The sequence below is a fragment of the Hyalella azteca genome, unplaced genomic scaffold (assembly GCF_000764305.2).
Source record: "Hyalella azteca isolate HAZT.00-mixed unplaced genomic scaffold, Hazt_2.0.2 contig9787, whole genome shotgun sequence".
Taxonomy (NCBI): Eukaryota; Metazoa; Arthropoda; class Malacostraca; order Amphipoda; family Hyalellidae; genus Hyalella; species Hyalella azteca.
In genome coordinates, this window is record NW_025939847.1 from 49,661 (window position 1) to 74,715 (window position 25,055).

Sequence of the window (25,055 nt, forward strand, 5' to 3'; positions counted from 1 at the left end):
AAACTGTCCCGAGTAGCCCCGGTTGACGGTAACTTTGACCACTTTTTTTTTAAATGATGTCATTTTTTTACTAGATGAGTTAAACTTGAATTGAAACATGCAAAATACAGGTCTATAATCTAGCTTCAATTATACTAAATTGCTGGCTCTTACCTCTCATAGTTTTGATGTAATTTCAAAAAAAGTGATGGTCTTTGTTACCCCAGCTCTTGGGGTTTCTTTGACTGGGTGGTTAAATCAATTATATTTTTTGGTAAAATAACTCCAAGTTTTGGTGCATTGTAGTAGAACTCTTCTAGTTACATATGCACATGACAAATTTTAGGAAAGTGTCATAGTTTGCTAATTAGGGGCACTGCCTCCCAATGGGCAAAATGTGACCTCCTAATGGCAGCTGTGATGGGGTAACATTGACCGGCTTGGAGTTAAAATTACCATATATAAGACTCTGTAGAGTCTGAAACATAAAGAAAAAACATTAATAGGTGTATCAAACATAAAATATGTTATATAGGTATACCTATGGTAATTTTAACTTAATTTCCAAGCCGGTCAATGTTACCCATCATGGCTGCCATTATAGGTGGTCAAAGTTCCCCCATTGGGGGGCGGGACCCCCCATTTGCAAACTATGACACTTTCCTAAAATTTGCATATGGAACTAGAAGAGTTCTAATACAATGCATCAAAACCTGGAGTTATTTTACCAAAAACTAAAAAAATTGGAGGGGGTATTCCAACAGGCTTTAAATAATAGCTCTTTTTCATGGGTCACATTTAAAATTTTTTTAACCTATTAGATATGCAAACTGTTTACATCTTTCTATTGTGTTATATAGCCTCAGTATTAGGCCTTTAATGGCCATTGACAAAATTTTTCTATGTCAAATATTTTATGAGTTTTGGGGGTTTTTGTTAAAAAAATGAAAATTGGTCAAAGTTACCCCAGGAGTCAAAGTAACCCCATTTTACGGTACATTTCTTTACTTATATTGCTAGAAATTTATTTTAGGAAAGAAATATTATTTACACTATCACCATAACTTGAATTGCTATTTAAGTGCACCTGCATCACATCATAGAAATTTTAATGAATGAAATGTATAAAATTTAACCTAGAGCGATTTTTCTAAATTTGATCTTGTATTTAACTTGATGTGTTACTTGACATTTAAATTTACCAAATTTTCATTGCAGATATTGCTACAAAAAACATAGCCATGGAGGTGCCTAGGCTAGACTATATTGTTCATTCATTTGTAGTGCGCGTGTTGCTCTGACTCCCCTCGGATATGAGTGGCAGGTATGAGCAGCTCAGCACTCACGCTGATGAAATTACTGCAAATGATGATACAGATGACGCAACTGCAGCATCTCCCTGCCACAATGGTCCATCACAGCATGGCCTTGGTAACAGCGCTAGTGGAACTTCTCGTCAGGTGCTTTCATGCATTAAGATTTCATCTCGAAGCTTGGCATCCAATGCAGGAAAGTACAAATCTTGCACTGTCAACAATGCACCTGATTTGCAACCCAAACCAGATGGAAGGAAGACTGATGGAAAGCCACATTCAAGGTCTAGTACAGATTTTTCTATCATAGAGAATCCTGTATCTGAGTTGGACTCTCCAAGGCTAACCAAAGAAGAACCTGAAGTGAAGTTGCTTGATGATGCTCATCTGAGTTTTGATTTGGAAACACAAGTTGATCAACTAAGTGTTGCAGAGTGTCCAGGAATGGGGCCTAGCCATGCATCTTTGTTACAAAATAACCAGGAAATCTTCAACAAGTCCAGTAGTTTTCAAGCAGGTTCATACTCTGGAAATGGTATTGATTCTGATCCAATAACATCAGAATATGATAAGTCATCACGAAATGATTTTGAGATGCAGTCTTCTCATTCCTTCAGTGCCTCAAGCAAGTGTTTTCCAATTGAAGAATCAGATGATTCTCAAATCTGTGCTGGTGACCTCCTATCTTCTTCTTCCAATTCTGAGTCTTTTAATTTCAATGAACCTTCAACTGAATCAAAAAAATTGACTGAAGCATTTGATCTTCAAAATCAATGCATAGATGAGCAGACGAATATCCAAGCCAACTTACTTGCTCATTTTGATAGTTACTCTGATTATATGTTCAAGAGTTCTGCTTTAGAGTCACAAAAAATCAAGAACACGGATAAACTTCCTGCTGGCCATAAAAATTTTCAAAAATCTGGCAATGAAAGCTCACCATGTATCACAGATATTGATGGTAATACAAGTTTCAAGGTCGGCATTTCACATGCACAGCTAGGGCAGAAATCCAAGAGCTTGATGAAAAGAGGATATGGGTGGAAAGATTCGAGTTCCAGGAGTTTTGAAAAGCCCTTCTTCAATGCAAAGCCTGAGTCTTCTTCCAAATTATTTGAACCAACAGGCAATAAAACCCAGAAGGATGTCCTCCTCTCAAGATCAAGAAGTTTGTCAAGCACTTCAGATGCACAAATACTCAGGAGTGAAATCCGCTCTAAAATGCAGCACACATCAATGTTTGGGTCTGAGGGAAGTGTAGCAGATTCATCAGTTGAAGAAAAGCATGGATTTGCCAACTTCATTTCAAGGTGATTTCAATGTACATTGATATTGAATCTTATAGCCAGGTTTTTAATGCCTACACTCTTTGTTTCCATTGTTTGTTTGCTTTCATTTTAGCAAGCTACCACTTTAAATCCATTAGTGACGTATTTTTTAGATCTTATTGTTAATTCTTCTCATATTCACAGGCAACTATTCACTTGGAGAAAGCAAGACTGTGATGGAGATAAGCTTATTGAGTCAACTCCAGTCTCCCAAGCTACTAAAGTGCAAAATTCATCTTCTATTGAGAAGTGTACTGTTCCTCATCAAACTCCTTCAACTACAAAAGTTGCTGGCTCTTCTGTGAACAATGGCAAATCGACTGCCCAGAACACAAGTGAAGCCTCTACTTACTCTAGAAACCCTAAATTGTGTGACAGCCAAAGATCCGCATCATATTCCACACTGAGCAAAAACGCTCCTTCTTCTACAAGGTCTACTCCCAACTCTCCTTGGAGAGTGTATGATGCTGGTAAATCAGGCCATGCTAACGGTGTAAAGAGTGATGCTAACTCCTCTGTCAACACCTCACCGTCACATGAGGCAAATAATAAAAATTCATCAGGCTGGTGGCTACTAGAAAAGTTAGGCTTTAAAAATTCACAGAAGGTAAGGAATTTTTGCTAGCTATTCTTCATTTATATTCACTTATAATTGAGTAGATGGTTTCAATTATTCATTGCATGATTTTCAGTACGAGTTGAATGAAATTTGATGTTGAGTTATATTTTCCAGTCATGTCATGTGCAAATGCTCTTGAAGAATCTATATATTTCCACTCATGGCTATTATTAATTATTGTTTTTCCTGTCATCCAAATAATCATAATATTAAAGTTGTGTAAAATAAAAAAATTTTAAAGTAGGCATCAATTTTCAAGTTGACTTTACTTTAAATTGTAACCAGTTGTGAGTTGAATCAAATTTTGAATTGAAGACAATTTTACAACACATTCAGAAATATAATCCATTCTAAAGTAGAACAAATCTCAGAAGAAATCGCAACAATATATTTATCCTCTTCACAGGAGCAGGTACAATATGCCAGTGTAGCTCACAAATAACCTGACATATTGAAGTGAAATGGAAGTATTTTTGTGCTAACTTGGCTACTTCTCACGCTCATTATGTAAAGAATTAAGTTGAGTTTGATCCTTTTGCAGTTGGTTTACCATGTGTGGTAACTTGAAATATTTCATCTTAGCACTAGCTAACTCCAAGATGTCTTCAAACGAGTTCAATTTATCCTGCATTCATTTTCAGCCAAACTTACTTGCTTTCTGATTGCAGAGCCTCGTCACAAGCCAGCCTCTGGCAGGCACGGCAGGTCTCATCATGGAGTCCCGCCCTGCACATCTGCCAGCCAAGAGTGACCAAGAGCGAATCATGCACGAACAGCAGCACCAACAGCTGTTACAGCAGAGCAGACGTAAAGAGATGCACATGCAACAACAGCATCAACGTCTACAGCACCTCAAACTACAGCAGGAAGCGCAAATGGCAGAAGCTGCTGCCGTCTGGACTGATGAAATACTACCTGATTTTGCGGCCAAGCGAGACACTAAAAAATGCAGAGAGTTGTGGTGGCAGGGGCTGCCCCCTAGCATCAGAGGCAAGGTTTGGAGCCTGGCTATCGGTAATGCCCTCAATGTGTCCCCTCATCTCTATGAATTGCTGCAAGAAAGGTTAGTTTGATATGCCATACCTTTTCTTCTTCAATGTACCTAGTCTAGTATACTTGTATTAATTTATCCCTTTTCCATCATATGCATTTTGCCCTCTAAGCTTGTCAACAAAGTGTGAATTGTGGTTCTTTTGTGCTCGTGTTATTTTTTTGCTGTTATTTATTCTCTAATGCCTTTGGTTTTTATAAAAGTGGGTCGTGTTAGGATTTTGAGCTCCCTTTAATTCTGATGTACATTGTCTACAGAAGCAATGAAGAGCATTTACAGCGAGAAGTGAGCAGGTTGTCGGCAAGCTCAGGTGTGTCGGTGGGTCATCAGGTCAATCATTGCTGCGTCCCAGACCACCGGGAGGTGGCTGGCTGGAGGAGATCTCCTTGTCAGACATTCATGCCTCAGTATCGTATAGCGCCTGGCACCAGCGAGGTCTCAATGGGACCTCAGTACCACATTACGCCTGGTATCAATGAGTCATCAGTGGTACCTCAATACCACGTCACTTCTGGCCCCAGCGATACCTCAGCTGTGTCTCAATACACGACCACCGGCACAAGCTCTTCCATGGCGGCTTCTCAGTTCCATGTTTTATCAGGCCCGTTTGAGCCTCACGTCGTGCCGCCCTCTCCTCTGGTGCGTTGCCGAATAACTGATGATTGTGCCGATTGTTTTCAAGACCACGAGGACAGCGGCTACAGCAATGCTAGCAGCAGTGATAACAGCTGTGGCTTGGCTGGCACCAGTTGGTTACAGGTGGCTCAGAGTGCTGACTGCATCTCCCTTGATGTTTCACGTACATTTCCACAGCTTGGGATCTTTCAGCAGGTGATAAAAATATACTGTTTCAAGTTTTTCTCATGTTAAAGAAAAGATTTGACTTACTAGCATCCTATAAAGCAACAAACTCAGAAAAGAATTACATGTACGCTGTTATTCCAATTAACTTGTATCCTGCCTTAGTTTGCTTATAAATACAACTAAGATCATCCCAAATAGTTCCATAGCTCTGTGTTGATCTAAAATTCGGCTTTACTCTGTTGCTTGTCACATTAAAATTAAGACTTGATACCTCGTCAGAAGTGGTCTGACTATAGTGCTTGTGTTGTCAGGGAGGGCCATACCACGCGAGCTTGGACCGCGTGCTGCAGAGCTACGTGAGGTGTCGTCCCGACATCGGGTACGTGCAGGGCATGAGCTTCCTGGCGGCGACGCTGCTGCTCAACATGCCCGAGAGTGACGCCTTCATCGCCTTCGCGAACCTCCTCAGCAAGCCGTTGCTCCAGGCCTTCTTCTCTCTCCACGAGAAAAAAGTGAATTCATTTGCATTTAGTTTCCAATATCTACATAATACGCTTCCGATTCTATAATTTTGTTGGTTATTTATTAATCAAATTATCAATGCTGCTTTTTATGGTCGCTTCATTTATTTATACTTATTTATATGTGATATGATTTGTGATGTAACCCATTTCTCAATTATTATTAAAAAATCTTTAAAAAAAAGACTACGAAACATGAGCTTTAAAAGAAGTGCGTTTTTGATGTCATACATGTTATGTATTTACTAATGCAATCGTCATGCAAATGCTTGATAGCCAGACAACATCACCTTCACGTACAACCACAATAACGAAATTTAAAATATTTAATTAGCTGAATCGTTGACATGTTGATCGTTAATGTAGATGATTTTGGACTATTACTACTACATACATAGCGCTAGTTTGAAAATTAATAGCTAAAGGCAGACTCTAGTGTGTAGTAATTCTTAACATTTAATGGTATGCTTATGGATTCGTTGTGAAGTCTGCCAAACCCAATGGCCTACCAAAGTCAGTAAATAGAATGTAAATGAAGAGGTTGAATAAAGCATTCTAATAATGACATATGCCAGCAGATGCTGGCGTACTACCGCACGCACAGCAGCCTCGTCGCCTCCCTGCTGCCCGTTCTCCATGCCCACCTCCAGAAACTCCAGGTGATCTTCTATGGCTGAGTGTGATGTGCGTGTTAATTTGGTGGCAGTAATACGTGGCGAGTTATTGTCTGTGACACGCCGCTGGGCTCTGATTACTTAGATATGTAAGTATGAGTAAACCACAGACAGGATGTTCATGGCGGCAATGGGCGCTGCTTCATCAGATATCGTTGAGACGGAAATTCGCATTCCGGTTACATTACCCTAAATTTAACGCGAGAAAAACCAAGCTCAGATATATTTATGACAGGGCACAGTTGTGAAACATACATCATCGACCAACGAATGAGAGTGGCACGTGTAAAGTGAGGATAGGTCACATGCGCCGTACACACAGCGACCTCCTGCTATAATATGACGACTGTCAGGTCCTTCTGACTACTGCACGTACTGCAAGAATGTCCCAGACCCACTGATATTCAACAAAACTGCTATCCTAACACAGCTAGACGAAATGCTCGCCAGGGCTTTGAACGAGTTGATTACAAGTTGATTACATATATGTCTGGTCGCCATTTTACAGCGAAGACCTGATATTGCTTTGATAGATTGATCAGTCCAGATCATCTTATAATATAGTTCTTTCCTGAGGGTTACAGAGTTCTTATTTATCGTCCACATTACAAATGAGGCAGGGATGAATGATGAAATGTGTACGTACTTGTTTAGTATATATTATTATATATAGGATCACAGGATAAGGCACGATGAGTTTTATACAATATAACTGAGAAGGTAAAGTTAATGACACTACGAGATGGTAGCGAGTGCCTTAGTCGATAGCCCTAGTTGACGCGTCTAGGGTTAGCTGCGAATGACTGCAGCTATGACTTCTGTTCTATGACTGGTCCATAGCCAGTCTATGACTGGCTGTGCCTGCCTATGACTGACTGGTGGTCAGCTTGAAGAGCTTATATAGAGTGATATCCACCACAGTGGCATGACAGAAGGTGATGTAAGGAGACTAATGACATCATGGTTGATGACACTCAATTAAAATCAAACGATAACTGAATGCCATCTGCTACTGGATATATAGCATGATAACTTGCCGGTATTTCCTCTTCACCATTTGCCAGAGAAACTTCACATGCCTTCACATGAAATTTCCCGAGTTGAGTGCCGGACAAAATCACTTCCGTGACAGTTTGTCAAACAGTTTCAACAGTTTGTCTGGCGCATCAAACCGAGACCACCAATGCCACACTACCGCTCTGAGAACCAATAATCTGGCACCGAACTCTTCCGGCTCGATGGTTCAGCTCTGCAATCTGAGCTACAAAAGAGGCTTAATAATTCCAAAGAACCTAAGATTGTGCCTTCGATGCAGATTAACGTCTTTGTGAAGCTCATACAAACTGTCTACGGTACCACTGCTACTGTTATACTGACGGCCTTGATTTTGAGCTACTCAACACTCAGTTCTGAAGTTCTGACGGCAGACTCTGGCGTTTTGTCTTCTCTGGCGCTGCTGCTGACAGCTGCCGTGCAGTCATTATGACCTGCTGCATTAAATTCCTCATGAAATGCCACTATTTCTCTTTGACACTTCACTATTTCTCTTTTTGACACGTCACTACTTCTCTTTTTGACACGTCACAATTTCTCCTTTTGACGCGTCCCTACTTTATTTGCACGTTCCATTCGAAATCCCGGTCTTGAGATTTAGCCTTACTGACTGCTGCTTGATATTTTTTTTACATAGAATTATTTGTTACATTTTTGTCGCACCACAGATTATGTTTCATATTTTTGTTGCACAATTCGCGAAATAATTATTGCACAATGGCACTTGCCATTTTTGCGCGAGTGATTATTTGTATTTTGGAAGATGTCGTATTTATAGCATTAGAGGACTGAGCTACTGATCATTGAGCATTGAAGATGCTGAGGAGAGTGATCTACGTAGAGAGTCGTCTTGGGAGATGTCACAGTAACACGTTGAATTGACATAATATTTAATTTTTTACAACACTTCTCTTTAACTTCACTTCTTGTTTGTCTGTTTGTCTGCTACAAATCTTATAATCGAAATTTAACACACTTTTACTTATCCTAGCGATCTGAAATTTTGCACACTTGCGTAAAGTTGGAGACAATGCAAGAATCCAATGACAAATTAGATGATTTTAAAAATAAAAAAAAAATTCAATTTTAAAAAAATTTAAAAAATAATTTTGTCAGCTACAAATCTTATAACTGATATTTGACACACTTTTACCTGTCCAATTGATCTGAACTTTTGCACACTTGTGTGAAGTCGGAGGCAATGCATGAATCAATTGACAGAATAAATAATTTTGAAATTTTTTTTTATAAATTAAAAAAATTGAACAATAATTTTTTTTAATATTCGAAAATAAAATGAGAAGTTCATTGTGTATCTTTAACATTGGAGAAACTGGATTCTTTAGAAGTGTTGTCTTTAAAAAGTAATTTTTAAACCTATATTATTTCATCATCTACCTCCATTTTCACGATATTTTTTTAACATGAGTATTTCAATTGTGTTCGAATTTAGTGCACATTTCTTGTAGATAGTTATGCATTCGTGCAGGTTTACAAAATCCGGGAAAATTGATGTTATATCGTTTGTGCCATAATACATGACGAGAAGCTGGTATGGTTGCAGGTGACGCCGGACTTGTACCTGCTGGACTGGGTGCTGTCGCTCTTCACTCGCTCCCTGCCCCTGGACGCCGCCTCCCGCATCTGGGACGTCTTCATCCGCGACGGCGACGAGTTTTTCTTCCGCGCCGCCTGTGGTGAGATGACGTCACCAGCGCGACTAGCGTGTCTGGTTTACTTATCACGTCTACAACATGTCTAGTTCACATGTCATGGTTGTTGTTGTTGTTTGTTGAGCTGAGCGGTAGGGGCGGGGGAGTGAGGTCTCCACTGATGTGATCGGCGGTGGCGGGGCTGCAAGTACGGCGTTAGCGTGTCTGGTTCACTTATCAAGTCTACAACATGTCTAGTTCACATGTCATCACTCACTAGCAACTAGCGTGTCTGGTTCACTTATCGAGTGTCCAACATGTCTAGTTTACATGTCATAACTCACTAACAACTAGCGTGTCTGGTTCACTTAGCTTTACTCAATATTGCTATCAGCTTGTCTAGGTCATGAGTCTTCAATTCGACACAACTATTATAGTGTTGAGTTCACGTGTCATTATTCACTATCACAAGTGGCAAGTTTAGTAGTCATGTTTTCAAATTGGTGCAGTTTAATTGTTTATTTTATGGGTGATTGCCGTCTAGCCCAACTGGAATGTCAAATTTCTGTATCAGTAGCCAGCCCTATTTTACCTACACTTCACTACAGTAGCTCTGTTCTGCCTACACTTCACTACAGTGGCTCTGTTCTGCCTACACTTCACTACAGTAGCTCTGTTCTGCCTACACTTCACTACAGTAGTTCTGTTCTGCCTACACTTCAATACAGTAGCTCTGTTCTGCCTACACTTCACTACAGTAGTTCTGTTCTGCCTACACTTCAATACAGTAGCTCTGTTCTGCCTACACTTCACTATAGTAGCTCTGTTCTGCTTACACATCAATACAGTAGCTCTGTTCTGCCTACACTTCAATACAGTAGCTCTCTTCTGCCTACACTTCAATACAGTAGCTCTGTTCTGCCTACACTTCACTACAGTAGCTCTGTTCTGCCTATACTTCACTACAGTAGCTCTGTTCTGCCTATACTTCACTACAGTAGCTCTGTTCTGCTTACACATCACTACAGTAGCTCTGTTCTGCCTACACTTCAATACAGTAGCTCTGTTCTGCCTACACTTCAATACAGTAGCTCTGTTCTGCCTACACTTCAATACAGTAGCTCTGTTCTGCCTATACTTCACTACAGTAGCTCTGTTCTGCTTACACATCACTACAGTAGCTCTGTTCTGCCTACACATCACTACGGTAGCTCTGGTGCCCGGTTTTGCCTAAACTTCACTACCGTAGCCCTTCTCCGCCTTCACTTAACTTTATTTGGCTCGCCCCACTGACTTGTGCACATCTGCTGCAGGAGTCCTGAAGCTCTACGAGTGTGAGCTGCTGTCCCTGGAGTGTACGACCACCGCAGCGCAGTTCCTGACGCGGTTGCCCGCCAGCACCTGCCAGCAACGCCTGTTCACCGCCATTGCGCGACTGCCACGGCCCTCGGGCAAGCGGTCGTTTTCATCCCTGCTGGCCAAGCACGAGACCGACGCCAACACCACCAGCTGCGTCTGATCTTAATGCTTCTGCTCCCCAGCTGGTTTCACTGCTCGCAAGTGGATCTTATTTTACTCCATGGGCGTTGTTCGGTATTGTGCCTGCCACCGATTTTTTCTCATCTTACCTTATCTCGGTTATATAAATGTTGGTAAACTTCTATGTGACGTTTCATTCGTTAGCAATATACGCATAATTGCGAACTAACCGCATGTTATTCATAGTTAACTGCATTATATACCAATGTTCCAGGTGAATGAGTTAGTTCCTTGAAGAATTCTGATGTACGTTGTAAAGGTTTAAGTTGAAAGTAGTTTTTTTTTCACATTTATCTTGCTGATTCTATAGTCTAAGTACGAGGAAGTTAAGCTCAACATCATGTAGGTGTACACTCAATTAGTTTGTACTAAAGATACTCCTGCTATGCTGCACTCGTGTCTCGGTGGTACTTTGTCTCTATTCTTTAAAGTGAATATCAGGTTCACGCAAGAGTTCACCGTCCTCTGGATTACTCAGCAGCATTCCAGTTGCAATAAAGAATCTAGTGACTGAATGGCTTAAATTTCTTGGCATTTTCATCACATCAACCAGTTGCCTTGAATGTCGCGTTAAAAATTTCATCGCTCGGTTCAATGAGCAATTTTGGCTTCACTTAGAAGACGACATAGAAGCATGTTTTTATTGCCATTGCTTTCTGTTTCTTTGACTGACTGTTGGTGAAGCGTCGTAGGCCGAAACCGTAGTTTAGGATGCACAAATATGGTCTTCATTTTGCGGTTTCACTAATATTCTGTATTTTCAACATGAAGGCTTTTTATGGCGATATCGATGTTGCTGTAGACATATCACGAGAATCTCTGTAAACTATTTGGCTTCTTGCTCACCTAATTTATGTCTATACGGTGTTAGTCTTATGTATAGACCATCTGAAGCGTCTACAAAATTTGTATCTTAGCTTAGTCTGTTATTTAGGTTTGGTGTCTGCCGTGTTGTCGTTCTTTTATTATCTTCAGCTTATATTTTAGACCTTGTCTATTTTTTATCGCTTTACGCCATTTTCACTTGCTTCGTTAGGTTCATCTATACATGTACGCCATGAACAATTATCATTATTGCCAGGTTTTCTTAGTAATTGTCGACTTTAGTTTGGTTGCCTGCCACCATTTGTAAGTGACGCTTCGGTTCAAACTGAAGGTTTGTCCGAGCTATTTATTCCTGCAAGCTGTGCATATTCCTTCAGTGTTTTCTTAACGTGACTATTTAAGAAATACGTGACGAAAATATAAATAAATATGATATTAAAAGTATTTGTAAATACCACGTGACGTTAACAAAAATAATATATGCTTTAATATGTGTTTTTGACTCGCTGGATTTACTTCTTATTGTTATATTTGTGAGGATCTTGCTTGAAATATTTACCAGCTCTTCGTGTGCTAATTTTGTTAGCAATCTGTTATTTGCTGAACTCTTATATTTCCATTATCTTAGCCCGTAATATATTTATTGTCTAATATCAAGTAGTTATTTAACGCCTATCATGACTGTTGTAGTAGTTAGTAGGTGTAGATCTAGAAGACGTTTTTATTTTTATACCCTCTACTCTGCGTGCTCCTTGGTCGTGTTTCTCTGTTGTCGCCAATAATTTATTGCCCATAATCAATTGTCTAAAAATGTATTGTTTTATGTTTACATTGATTCCTTGTATGTTGACTACCGCTTTCTGTCTTCTTAGGAGGCCTCATGCAATTCATATCTAAATGCATTAGAGTTCGGCTTGGGATTGCTGTGCGCGCTAACACGAGTCCGACATCCATTACAATGTAACCATCCTCGACAGCAGTATTGCTTAGTTTTAGACAAGAGCGGTTGTTAGTTCATTCTTATAAACAATGCCACTTGAACTCTTAGAACCGACAAAAAATATTTGCTGGTAAAAAGTTAAAATAGTGACCCTCCGAGGGTTAGTAAGTTGGAAAGTTTATTCTCACAGATCTGTCGTGGAGAACGTTTTTATCTTCTAATACGTTGTCTCGCAGTTTCGTGAATATTGACGTACAACTACAATGCTGAAAATAGACTAATGTAATGTTTTGCATTGTTTTCGTGTTCAAAGCTTCACAAATTTTATTTTTTCAAATATTTATTTAAAATCTTCAATGATCCATATCAGGATTACTATTCTGCAATAAAAACGTACTTCTCGGCGTTGGTGGCTTGGCACATTGTTTTTGTGCAACAACCGCTGCTTTAATATTTAATAGTTCTCTGCCATTCATCAAATTCTGGATCCGATTAATAATGTAATGCATTCTTATGAATTGTCACAGCTAAATTTACTTACGTGCTACTTTCACCTTCACTCGAAGTTACTTGCCGGACAGTGTAAACGATTAAAGAACACTTGGCATGTTTTTTACGATGAAGTCGATCTTCAATACAGGAAGTGAGGATGAACTTTTCCGTCTCGAACCGAATCTCATATTGTAAGGGCTGTGTTGCATCTTGATGTGCTTATGTAGTTCCTTATTGGACGTGCAACCATTGTAACGAGATCAACTTTTTATGATAACGATTTAACATGTAACTGTGTCGCAATAAGGCCTTATTTTGAATATTTATTTGTGGAGAAAAAGTCATGTTTTCAGCTCTGCGGGTAGTTTTAATTTCTTAGTAAAGTTTCAACGCTCTGAAGAATTTTCAATGTTCTAATGCTTCATCACTTGACATTAGCGTATATCTTGGTTACTTTTCGTTGGAATTACTCTTCATATTTACACTTCAAATGTTTCTCGAAGTTCCTTATTAAGGCATAATCGACTTAAATACTAAGGTCTCACTTGTATCCGATGTTTCCCTTCGCTGCAATATCCTTGATATATGGAATGTTTTCCCGAGCAAATTAGCCTTAATTCTAGATTATAATCCATTCAGCATTCGGATTCAGCCCTGAAGTATTTTCCAGTATATTTATCAAAGGAGCCGAGATGCTGCCTGGATCCTCTCACCGTATGTGGAGCACAGTTCATGCAAGCGAGATCGTTTCTTCTCAATACTAAATTAGCCAGCTGGTGGAAATATCTATTACAGCGACACGTGGGAAGTTGAATGAAAAGTTTCGTACCCTATTAATGAATAGCCTCTTTATCGCTGCTACAACTTCTCGTGACTGAAGTCCCGCCATTGCAGACTGCCTACAAGCACTTAAGTCGCTCTACGATACGAACCGCTTTCGATGTGTATGTAGCTGAACTACGTGCGCACGATATGAAAGACGAGCACAGTAAGCAATAACAGATCAAATTATTCCTGCGGGCTGGTTCTATGGTGCAACTTTGAATAAAAAATCCGCGACTTTACATCAAGAGTCTAGACCGCCCCTGCTTGTCATAATGATACCGTAGCAATCCAATATCTCATAACCATCGTTAGATAAGTAGAGAATTTCAGGCAGTGAAGATATCTGCCAATATAACCGTGCCTCTTCGTAATCTTACTATTATATATACCTTTATTGTCTCTGACAATTTGTTGTGCTGTTTCCATTTTCTAACAGTGCTTATAACGCTCGCAATGTTCCCCACGCTACATGTGGGGAAATATATCAATATTTTCACTGTTCCACTACTGATCTTTTTTTGTATAATTAGTGGGACGTCAGTTAAGTATAAGAAATTTTATCGATGCCTCAGAAAATGTTATAAAGCTTCTGAACTCCATGCACACAAGTGGTGCTGCATCTTCAGTATTAAATTAATAATTAGCAAAACCAGAAGGAAAGAGCTTACATCGCCTGTAGTGAACGGTTTCATTCGTTGCTCCGTATAGCTTCATGAGTCAAGTCATTGGTTGCACATGGTAGCATTACGGAATTATTACTTCCCACTTTCGTCAGGTTCATAACTAATTCCAACTGCTGGTACTAATGACCTTCGCAGGTATTAAATTAATACTCGTGTGTCAACAAAAACGGTGCATTCCTTGCCGTCATGTAATCAATCTGTTCAAAAGGTGCAACAGAGTTTATTGTTGATAGAACTTACCCATTTATCAATCTTTCGATTTAAGGTCTATATCAAAGAAATGATCGAACATTTCTTAGTTTAAGCTCTCACTATGAATAATTGATGTCAAAGACTCCGCAATATCTGTTACAAATAACAAGTCTTTTCATGCCCTGATGCTGCGCTCGTTTGCTTATCGCCGAATTACTGCCAGTCGACAGTGGGCAGAATGTTACATCTAAACTGCCAACTACTTTACTCGCGGTAGCTAGTTTACAACCCACGCCCTGATGTCGTACAATGTCATGGACACCTATTCTAGCAGTCTCGGACTTTCTGCGATATGGGTTTTAAAACTGCATATCGATGCATAATTTATATATACATTAGCTATATTCACGTAATCTGAAAGCCATGAAATAACCAGTAATTATTATACGCGCGGATTCGTAAAGCGGTTAGTTGTTTTATAGTACAAATAATTGAGGTGCGCGTTGCAGCGCTGAACATACTTAGCGATACAAATTCATAGCCTCACTAGGACACACGTCAATTGCCACATTATTCACATAAGATTCTCACTTCCGTACACGAATAAAATTATCCCACGATTTCAGAAACAAAACAACCTTCTTGATAGTACTGGATTAAATATACCCTAACAACAAATGCATGTGAAATTAAATGCTGGTACATACATGACCTGGTCAAGGTATGAATCAAATGTGAATAGGTAATTAGTTCGAATTGTTAAAAAGAAAATGTCTCTTCAGACTGAAAACTCTATTCAAAGTTTGACGGTAAGACCAAGTTGAACTGACCGTTTACAATCAATTGAACGCCTCTTGAACATTTCTTATCAACAAATTACGTCATGCACGCCCCACTTGTAGTGTTAGTGATATGGCAGTTCAGATTACAGCTTAGGAATGCTAAACAAATATTTTGTGGGGAAAATACAAGCGATAGATGGTGTGTCAATGGGCAGGGAAACTTAGGTACACTTCTGGAAGACTTAAACCCTGACCAAAAACCACTGGCTTTACATTGCACGGACGAGAACTGAGACTGACGAGCTCAGGTTTAGCCCAATTTTGCAATCAAAATAGGCGAAGCGTTGGAAAGGGAGTTTAGTGATGCCATTTTAGGAGTTGCACAATACTCAAGTATAGTCTTTGCAGGTGGAGTGAAGATGCTTTGAAGAAACGACAAAACATGAAGGTGACAGGTTCATATCAAGGAATTTACATTAAAACCATTTAGATCATTATAGTTAAACATAAAATATACATTGTGCTCATAAATATTGAGTTAAAATATGCACATTCTATCAAGGTATTTGAATTGGTTTAGCAATCAAGGATTTTCACAATCGAGTTCTTGAAGTTGACGTTAATTGATGGAGGAAATCATGTCTATAAAAAATATAATAAATACAAGCTTGATGCCGTAAGCCTCCTCTTAGGTAGACATAATTTGTACGATTCAAAATTATCCTCGGCATGAACCTAGCAAGGAGAGCCAGCTCCTTTATTTTCTTAGTTCACACTACCTTAGGTTCATGTTTAAGGAATGGCACGTCGAGTGTCAGGCAACTCAAAAATCTCACAGAAACAGCACCAGTCACAACTGCCAGCACAGAAATATCTTACAGCAAAGTACAATTTCGACCAGCACATATACGGTACTACAAACTTAATGAATTGCATTGAAACGGTCGCGAACATCACGTATACGCCCAGAGAGGAGTCTTAAGTGTTCAGCATATAATTTTACAAACTAGACCTCAATTGCAACAATTACTGGAAGCTAATCGTACCGAATTCCGAAATAATCTGACCAATGAAAAAATTATACACAAAAATTAAGAATATCCCCCAAATACAGTATATCCCCCAAAACATATCCCACAAATACAGTTTGGTATATCCCCAAATTAAGTATATCCTCATATCAAGTATATCCCCCAAAACAGTTTCAATAACTGTTACTTTAGAATAGTTTAGATGAAGAATATCAAATTGGTAATTCGCCAATACTGTTAATACCTGAAAGCATAACTTCCCTCAATCATCAGCCATCAAGATAATTTGAATCTAATAATAACAAATTACCTACCTAAGTAATGGCTTCAAATCATAAAAATAAATTAAAAAGTTCATCAAAATGACGTTCATGCCTCACTGACTTCAGCGCTTTACCACTGAACTCATCCACAGATTTGAGAGCTTTGCCACTGAACTCGTCCACAGATTTGAGAGCTTTGCCACTGAACTCGTCCACAGATTTGAGAGCTTTGCCACTGAACTCGTCCACAGATTTGAGAGCTTTGCCACTAAGCTCATCCACAGATTTGAGAGCTTTGCCACTGAGCTCATCCACAGATTTGATTGCCAACTCGCTGAATTCATCCACAGATTTCTTGGCTATGTCTGACATTTCATCTACCATGGCCAAGTTGAATACTTTGCTGGCATTGATCTCACTACAGGAAGTTTCTTGAGTCGTTGAAGCAGAGCTGGGCCAACCCTTCTTGATGTTATCTATTGTCCATTCCATTGCTTCACGACCCTGCAGACAAATTGAATAGCTAGTTTAACCAAGCACCACCAGCAGTGTGTCTCCGAGGTTGCGCAGAATCATTACATGCATGTCATCAAGGACAGTAGTTGAGGGAGTTCAAAAATGTAATAAAATTACATGCAGAGCTATTAGCTTACTGTTTGATATCACACACAATATCCTCAATGCATAATAGTCTACCTTGAATGCGTTTCTAGCCAAGCTGCCAAGTATGGTGTCCTCGAGGTAGCTGGCAAGTGGGATGCCATGCACTGTCACGGTGAACTCTTGCTCCATCACAGTGCGGGGCTGGGTGCTGCCAGGGGCTGGAGGGGCAGCTCTGTATACCATGCGCTCCAACATCGTCACCGTGTGGCTAAATGTCAACTGAATGATACAAAAAAGTATGTATTATTAAATACAAAAAGTATGAATTATTAGTGAATGTCAACTGAATGATACAAAAATTATGAATTATTATCCAATTGCTTAAGCTATTGGTCATCAAAAATAGGATCTACAATTACAAATTTAAAAATTTCAGTAAAATAAATCTCATAGAAAAACTCAATAGAGCATATCTGAAGTACATGATATAAGAAGTATATATAAGCACTCAGAAATAGTAGATAAGAGCACTCACATTTTTAGTAGTACAGGACATCATCTGCTTCCCAGGGTTTACTTCTGATGTTTCGAAGCCATAGCATATGTCCTCAGTGCCCAAGATCTACAAAACAAAGCTCAAACTTGATTTAGAAGACAACAAATTTGGGTGAACGGTGAACCTAATCTAAAAAAATACCTAACTCATTAGCAAATAGGAAACAAGCAGTTTTTCCTTTTAGGTACTATAAATAGAACCAAACTAAGCAAGAATGTTGTAATAGAAAACCAATTAAAGTCTTCATGAAAAAAAAGTAATATTCAAGTTCCTGTTCATTTCATAAGAATGTACTTTTATTGGCCAGGTTTCACATCTCAATGCTTCAGTGAATGATCCTCATTTTTGATCTGTTGTATCAATAGCTGAATCCAATAATACATTTGATGCCTTTATTAGCATTTAGTGAAATCTACATGGATATCACTAGCGTTTTTATTCAGTATGAGCAGTTATGAAGAATAGGTTTAGGTCCGTCAATACAGATTCTGAGCGCAAGCTGGAAAGAGACACAGGAAGTTGGCTTGCAGTAATAGGTAGTAATTAGTGCAACGTTGTGACCAAAAAACTGCTTTATTTTCTATGTTCTTTGGCTTTTCATGTGCTTGTGATCCTTCCTGAGTGCAGCCAGGAATAATAATAAATAACAGGTACCGGTACTTGGGCAAACAATGTCAACATAAGTAGCTGAAACATTGTAAAAGCATAAACAGTAATCAATAATTCAGGTGGAAATTGTATTAAATTTAGATGCAATTTTAATGATAAAATAATAAGTAAAAGAACAAAATTCATCATCAATTTATAAAGAAGTCAATTCACAAATTACAAGGGACAAAATACAGATTGTCTAGACATGAACAGGATTGAATTATTAGTTGATGAGCAGTGAAAATTAAAGTAACTTAGTTATCAAATGTTAGTTTAGCAGTTATAATAACGAAATATAAAGTATTTTTAGCGTATTTTCTCATTCATGGAATAAATGCACTATTGTGCTCGCCATGTCTGTCTGTCCATCTGTCTGTCTGTCCGTGACTTCACATTTTTGTCAACAATAAAATGCACTCTCTGTCACTCACTGCAGTGAGTCCTGAGTTGTATTTTTTAACTGTTTGATAGATTCTACAGTTTGTGGAATATTACCTAAAGATTTTGAATGTTTTCTAAGAGGTTATTTTGTTATGCAACCTCTGAATTTTTGTCATTTTCAAAGAATTGTTTATTACAGCTTGATTGTTGAGGCTCAGCTTCCAAATGAGAGTAATTAAAGTAAAAATAAAAAGATCTGGAATCCAGAAATATAGGGGCTTACCTTTCTGGACCAAACTGGCAGACCAAAGCGAGATGCAATGAGACGCTGTGAACGAAGAACTCCAGAATCAATTTGTCTGTCAAGAATGTCTGTCCCCATTATTTCGGGCTTGTGAGGATTTGGGTACTTCCGCCATACAGCCTCAGACACTGTCTCCCATGGGTGACTAAAATGAAATATTTCAAATAATTAATTAGGTCAATCACTGATACATGTTAAGTGGCATGATAAAACATAGATAAAAGATAAATCATTAGTAGGCTACTTAGAAAAAAAAGGTTGAAAGGCACTAGCCAAAAATATTACATTAAGGGTCTACAAATAAGGTCATTATTTCTAGTTGAATGTAATGTAAAGCTTTTCATGTTGACAGCAACTTTTCTTCTTACAAACACTGTCCAAAAAAATCATTTTATATCTAATCACAAAAATTTATTCACTTAATGAAGCTACATGAATACCTATATATACACTTGAGAAAATGGAGCATCAGACCTAAATAGAAGAATATAACTTACATAAATAAATAATAATCAATGACCTCAAACAAAAATTTAACCTAAAAATATTTCTTACCTAAAAATAATTAGAAAGGAAATAAAGCCGAGAGTAAATTATCTGAGGTTTGATTTAAGAGGATGGGAAAACTTTATCATCCAGTCTCTCTGAAATTTCACACACATACGTAAAAGAACAAATAAAAAACAATTTGCTCATATGATTTTTTTAAATCAATGAAAGAAAATGTGAAATTGATAGAAAATGGCAGAAAAAAGGGGCTAATTTGAAAATGTATAAATTTTTAACTTTTGTAAATCATGCTACATTATCAAGACACATTTCATTCAATACATAACAAAATTATCTAGTGGCTCTAGAGCCCTGACTTTCAATTTTCCCCATTGTTTTTCTTTTATGTGCTTCATTCCATTTTTCTACATTTTTCCCTCTCCCACCCCAGCTCCCATAAGTCAAACCATGTTCAAATAATTTCAAACATTATTCAATTTATTTTAAATGTTTTTCATGAATTTGCATTAAAATATTTATTTTGAAATCAACCATGTCAAAGTAACGAAATAATTTGTTATAGTTTTAGGCTTCCGAAAATATTTCAAATCTCTATCAGAAATATCATAATTAATCATTCTCTTGCATTGACTATATTAACATTATGATTCGTGCCACCACTGCCGCGATCGTCATTTGTTTTTGCAATTGCATGCCGGGCGCCTTGTTTTGTTGTTCTATGTAGTCTCGCACTCTCGCTCCCATGAATTGCGTGTTTAGTGTATGCATCATCAAAAAGTCTGCTTGACAGCGTAGTCACGGTAGCTGTAATTACTTTATCAAGTTTACTTCTTTGTAGTCATATTAAGAGACAAATCTTTAACGAACTAATACTTTGTATAATTTTAATTGTTGAGTGAAAGCTGCGCCTGCAGCCTTGCTGGCACGCAACATTTCCAGTGAATTACCTTATAGAAACTTACCAATTAGCATACCCATACGTGTTTTAAGCCTATAAGAAGTTCATCTTTTTGCCTCAAATAATGTATCGAAAAACTGGTGTAGGTGTATCGGGAATAATATATGAACCGTCAATATTAGAATTCCATCCTGGCTAGAACCCCTAGTCTCTGCAGTTGATTGTTGGCATCTTGGTGAGGTTAGTTCCTGTACCATTTGCTGTGCATCTTTGATTCTTTGCACTCAGTTTGCAGTGCATTAGGGCTAGAACCCCTAGTCTCTGCGGCTGGTTGTTGGCACTTGGCATATTGGTGCGGTTTATTAAACCACACAGCGAGAACAGCAGTTAGTTCTCGTACTGTTTGCTGTCCATTTTGTGATTCTTGGCAGTTGGCAGTGTACTAGAGCTAGAACCCCTAGTCTCTGTGGCATCTTGTTGCGGCTAGTTCCCATATCATTTACTATCCATTTTGTTACTCTCAGCTTTAACGTTTACCTTTAACAACCTTCCCATATTGTTTGCATTTGGTCCAGATTTTAGACACAGCTGACTGAACAACCGATATCTTTTGCAACATTGCGTGATGATTTACTCTCTTTTAAGAGTTTGATAATCCTTTCCTTTGTTTCAATTGAAATCTCTTGTTTTGGAGCCATGATTCCTTAAAATTTAACTTAAAAAAACAATAGGTAGGGTAAACGCGGTATATTCCGACACATTAAGGACGCATCGAGAAATGAAAAACTATAAAAAAAACCGTATGCGTTACGTAAGTTCTGTTGCCTTCACATGACTCTCAAAACACTTCACTACACCTGTCTCTTATACACATCTAGATGTGTATAAGAGACAGCCCCTGCTTGTCATAATGATACCGTAGCAATCCAATATCTCATAACCATCGTTAGATAAGTAGAGAATTTCAGGCAGTGAAGATATCTGCCAATATAACCGTGCCTCTTCGTAATCTTACTATTATATATACCTTTATTGTCTCTGACAATTTGTTGTGCTGTTTCCATTTTCTAACAGTGCTTATAACGCTCGCAATGTTCCCCACGCTACATGTGGGGAAATATATCAATATTTTCACTGTTCCACTACTGATCTTTTTTTGTATAATTAGTGGGACGTCAGNTCTCACCACGTGGCATGCATTGTCTCTCTTTGGATCTCAATATTTTCCCACTAGATGGCCAAGACCTAGTGTTTTTGCAGTATTTCAACACGCAAATGTATGACGTCACCATTTCAACCATCAATGAACTCATGGAACTAAAACAAAGCTTAATATAAAGGAAAAGCTGGAGAGGTGACGGAATTACCTACGATGTCGGAATATACCGCGTTTACCCTACCATTCCAAATTCCAAGCATTCCTGCAAGACTGCAATAATAGTTCTTGGATCTGGAATTTCAATTTGCACCAAGCATAATGATTAAACTTGTCATAAGCTAAACAATAAAACTTTCTACACAGCTGACAGCGACTCTGTGCACTATTGCGAAATATTTTCCAAAGCACAAATTCTAACCAGGATCAGGAAGTACCTGGGACTGGGTAAATATTTTCCGAGGAGTGATAATGAACAATTTCAGCCTTTTTAAGGAATCACAAGTCACGAGGTCTACATAAAAAAAAACTTACTTGAAAACGTATTCAGACTTCCAAATTTTCATGCTAATTGAAACGAAATAGCGTACTGACTCCCTCAATTTATATATAAATAGAGTGAGTCTTTGATGAGTCCACTATCGCTCGGTTGTGGACGGTAAAAGGCTCGAAATCGATCGCTCATATAGTGAGTCTCTGGTACAGACTTAATAAAAATATTTTAAATTTAACTAAAAGTGAAATATTTGAAATACAAATCTATTCCTTGATATGAGCATTTCGATAAGTTTAATCTAATTTAGAATATGACATGGATTAATTAGGTTTGATTCATGTGCCTATTCTTATAAGTTATAATGATTTGTTTCAATCAAGGTTGCAATTTATAAAGAGTAGATTCATTTAGTTTAGACCACATCCACAACTGAGACGAAAGCCATGTTTCACTGCGCTCGAATCACTACCTTAAACATTGTAATTTAAGTAGAAAAATAATTGGTCTTTTAAGTAGCAGCAATAAATGACTGCTCCTTTATAGATTTTTCTTAACCCTAAACCTAATATAGTCCGATATTTTTTATGTAAAATTTTCAAATTTAACCGTTTTTACAAGGTGTACATTTAATCGTTTTTATCAATGATCTGACGAACTAATGCACAAATACGACCAAACTCTTCGCCGATGACACGAAGGTGTATGCCCAAATTTAGAGGAGATGCTGTTCAAACGCTGCAGAACTTTATTCACAAAATGCAGGAGTGGTCAAGACAATTCGTGGCAGCTGCGGTTTAATGCCGACAGGTGTTAAGTACTTCACCTTGGGAGTTGGGAAGAACAATGAACAGCAGCAAGATTACAGTATGAGAAGACATGATTACGAGAGTCAGGATTGAAAAGTCTAGTGTGGAAAAAGATCCCGGAGTTTATGTCGACAAAGAGCTGAAATTTTCTAAGCATGTTGAAACGAAAGCTAATACATCTAACAAACTTCTTGGTCTAATCAGACACTCTTACAAATTCCTAGATGCAGAAGCGATAAAGAAGTGTTTGTTGCTGTCGTGCGCCTGAATCTAAAGTTTGGAAACGTTGTGTGGCCACCCAGATTTTAAAAGGACAAAAATTTATAAGAGAATGTTCAAAGACGTGCTACGAGGATAATCCCAAGCATGAAGGGCAAGTCTTATGAAGAAAGATTATGAAGCTTTCAAGCCTCAGTTATCGACGTCTGCGTGGGGACCTCATTGTAGTATACAAGTATACTCATGATTTATACAAGGTCCCGAAGGACTACTAGAATTTGAAACAAGAACCAACAACAGGGGTCACGGCTATAAACTAAATAACTGCGCTGCAACTTGTCCACACAATAACATTTCTTCTCGCTTCGAATCACCGACCTACCTGATTACATCGTTGGCGCTCTGCTGAGTATGAACGCGTGAATTGCCTAGCACCATATCGAACCCGGTGGATGTCTAGTAGCTATTGCAAACTATGACACCATTTTAGATCTTCTGTGAACAAGTCACGAAAAGTACAAGAATCGGCAACAGGCCACATCAGATCTACTCTTTAGCGCCGACATCACTATGTTATGTTAAATCGTTACTCAGATTTCATCCCGGAAAATGTCACGTTCTGAAATTAGGCAATAAGAAATCAGAAGCAGAATACAATGGAAAGTCGTACACGGTACAGCTTACGGAGAACGAAGTCGAAAAGGTTCTACTTCTAGGGGTCTTGCTAGGTAGCAACTTAAAGTTTGACGATCAGGTGTCAAAGTCGACGATTAGGGCAAACTAGGTAGTAGGGGTGATACGGCGCGGTTTTGACTTTCTCGACGCAAATCTGCTTGTTCACCTGTGCAGTTCTTATGAAGCCCGCACTCGAATACGGACATTCAGCCTGGTAACGGCTTCACAACGTGCTGACATTGAAGGCGTTCAGAGACGAGCCACCAAACTCCTCACCATCTTGCCATACTTCTAAAGCCTAAGGGAGCGCAGCCGTGCAACACAAATTTTGTGCACCAATAAGCCCTGAATCGAACGCCTTGGATCTCTCCGGATATCCACCAATCAGCCGTGCACTACTCGGCTTTGTCCTCTTCCGGTCTTGACCACCACCTGCCGTGCACCATCAGGCCCCGGATCGAATACGACTTTCGGGCATCGTTAAATTACGTAATTTTACGTTCACCGCATCTGAGGTTAGGTTTCATATAGCATAGTTCTGTTCCAAAATATATCGTCCTTCGACCGAGGGCTGGTTCGACCCACGGCCTAGATACGGACGGCTTGCAGTGTTGAAGGCTACGTTCCGGAAGGCAGGAATCATGATGGTCCATTATATCCAGGGCAGTGGTGGTCTTTGGTAGGCGACCCAAGCCTAACAGCACTGCACCTCCTCTGCCTTCAGCACAGGCCGGTACGAGGTAACCTTATCGATACGTACGTCTTTCGTAACGAATTATCAACTCTTGGAATATTCTGCCTTCGTCGGTCGACACACCCTCGATAAACAGCTTCGCGAGCAGGTGACAGTTTCTGACAGGACGGCCAAGCAGTGTACCCGAAAAAAAATCCAACAAACAAAGCAGTCTTTTGCAACACCACGCGCTTATTAAAGCTATTGACCAATGAGCAGGGACCGTAAGACCTTCAACATCTTATTGTCAAGGTCAAGCTATTGCCAGAGCGTGATATGCGTGCTGTCGTGATAAGCATATTTTGGATTAAAGTATTATATACCAGTAGGGTTCGAGATTCGTCGAGCGCGTTTGCCGCCGCATTAATTCTACCTCCAGCACAGAAACCGTAATTAGTCGTGGATTAGAGTCAAGTTGGTCATATGCACATGAATATTACACGAGCTAATATGCTTGGCTGCATATAGTTCATTCCCATGAAAACTATAAACAAGTTTCGT

At 38.9% G+C, this 25,055-nt stretch overlaps 2 protein-coding genes across 4 annotated transcripts; one reads left to right on the forward strand and one right to left on the reverse strand.

Moving 5' to 3' along the window:
* The first annotated feature begins 1,197 nt into the window (after positions 1–1,197).
* Positions 1,198–13,185, forward strand: LOC108665381. The gene is made up of 8 exons (XM_018152130.2): positions 1,198–2,602; positions 2,765–3,227; positions 3,908–4,302; positions 4,548–5,121; positions 5,406–5,606; positions 6,194–6,274; positions 8,907–9,039; positions 10,308–13,185. The coding sequence occupies exons 1-8, from the start codon at positions 1,293–1,295 to the stop codon at positions 10,511–10,513; spliced, it is 3,363 nt and encodes a 1,120-aa protein (XP_018007619.1). The 5' UTR covers positions 1,198–1,292; the 3' UTR covers positions 10,514–13,185.
* A 1,677-nt stretch (positions 13,186–14,862) lies between these two features.
* On the reverse strand, positions 14,863–22,278 carry LOC108665383 (protein slowmo). 3 transcript variants are annotated; one of them, XM_018152132.2, is made up of 6 exons: positions 22,160–22,278; positions 19,041–19,206; positions 17,705–17,791; positions 17,263–17,448; positions 16,853–17,070; positions 14,863–16,819 (listed from the first exon to the last, which is right to left on the reverse strand). In XM_018152132.2, exons 1-6 carry the CDS (start codon positions 22,189–22,191, stop codon positions 16,636–16,638), a joined length of 873 nt encoding a protein of 290 aa, XP_018007621.1. In that variant the 5' UTR covers positions 22,192–22,278; the 3' UTR covers positions 14,863–16,635. The 3 variants fall into 3 exon arrangements, with proteins under 3 accessions (XP_018007621.1, XP_018007620.1, XP_018007622.1); XM_018152131.2 differs by having other exon boundaries at positions 14,863–17,070; XM_018152133.2 differs by lacking the exon at positions 22,160–22,278 and adding an exon at positions 19,617–19,683 and having other exon boundaries at positions 14,863–17,070.
* Between the last annotated feature and the right edge of the window lie 2,777 nt (positions 22,279–25,055).

Excerpts from the sequence above, each read along its gene's own strand:
- LOC108665381 (XM_018152130.2), top strand. The coding sequence starts at position 1,293 with ATGAGTGGCAGGTATGAGCAGCTCAGCACTCACGCTGATGAAATTACT. Across the intron at positions 4,303-4,547 it reads TATGAATTGCTGCAAGAAAG|AAGCAATGAAGAGCATTTAC; the intron begins GTTAGTTTGATA and ends CATTGTCTACAG. Across the intron at positions 5,122-5,405 it reads AGCTTGGGATCTTTCAGCAG|GGAGGGCCATACCACGCGAG; the intron begins GTGATAAAAATA and ends TTGTGTTGTCAG.
- LOC108665383 (XM_018152131.2), bottom strand. The coding sequence starts at position 22,191 with ATGAAAATTTGGAAGTCTGAATACGTTTTCAA. Across the intron at positions 17,792-19,040 it reads TGCCAGTTTGGTCCAGAAAG|ATCTTGGGCACTGAGGACAT; the intron begins GTAAGCCCCTAT and ends TTTGTTTTGTAG. Across the intron at positions 17,071-17,262 it reads TGGCTAGAAACGCATTCAAG|GGTCGTGAAGCAATGGAATG; the intron begins GTAGACTATTAT and ends ATTTGTCTGCAG.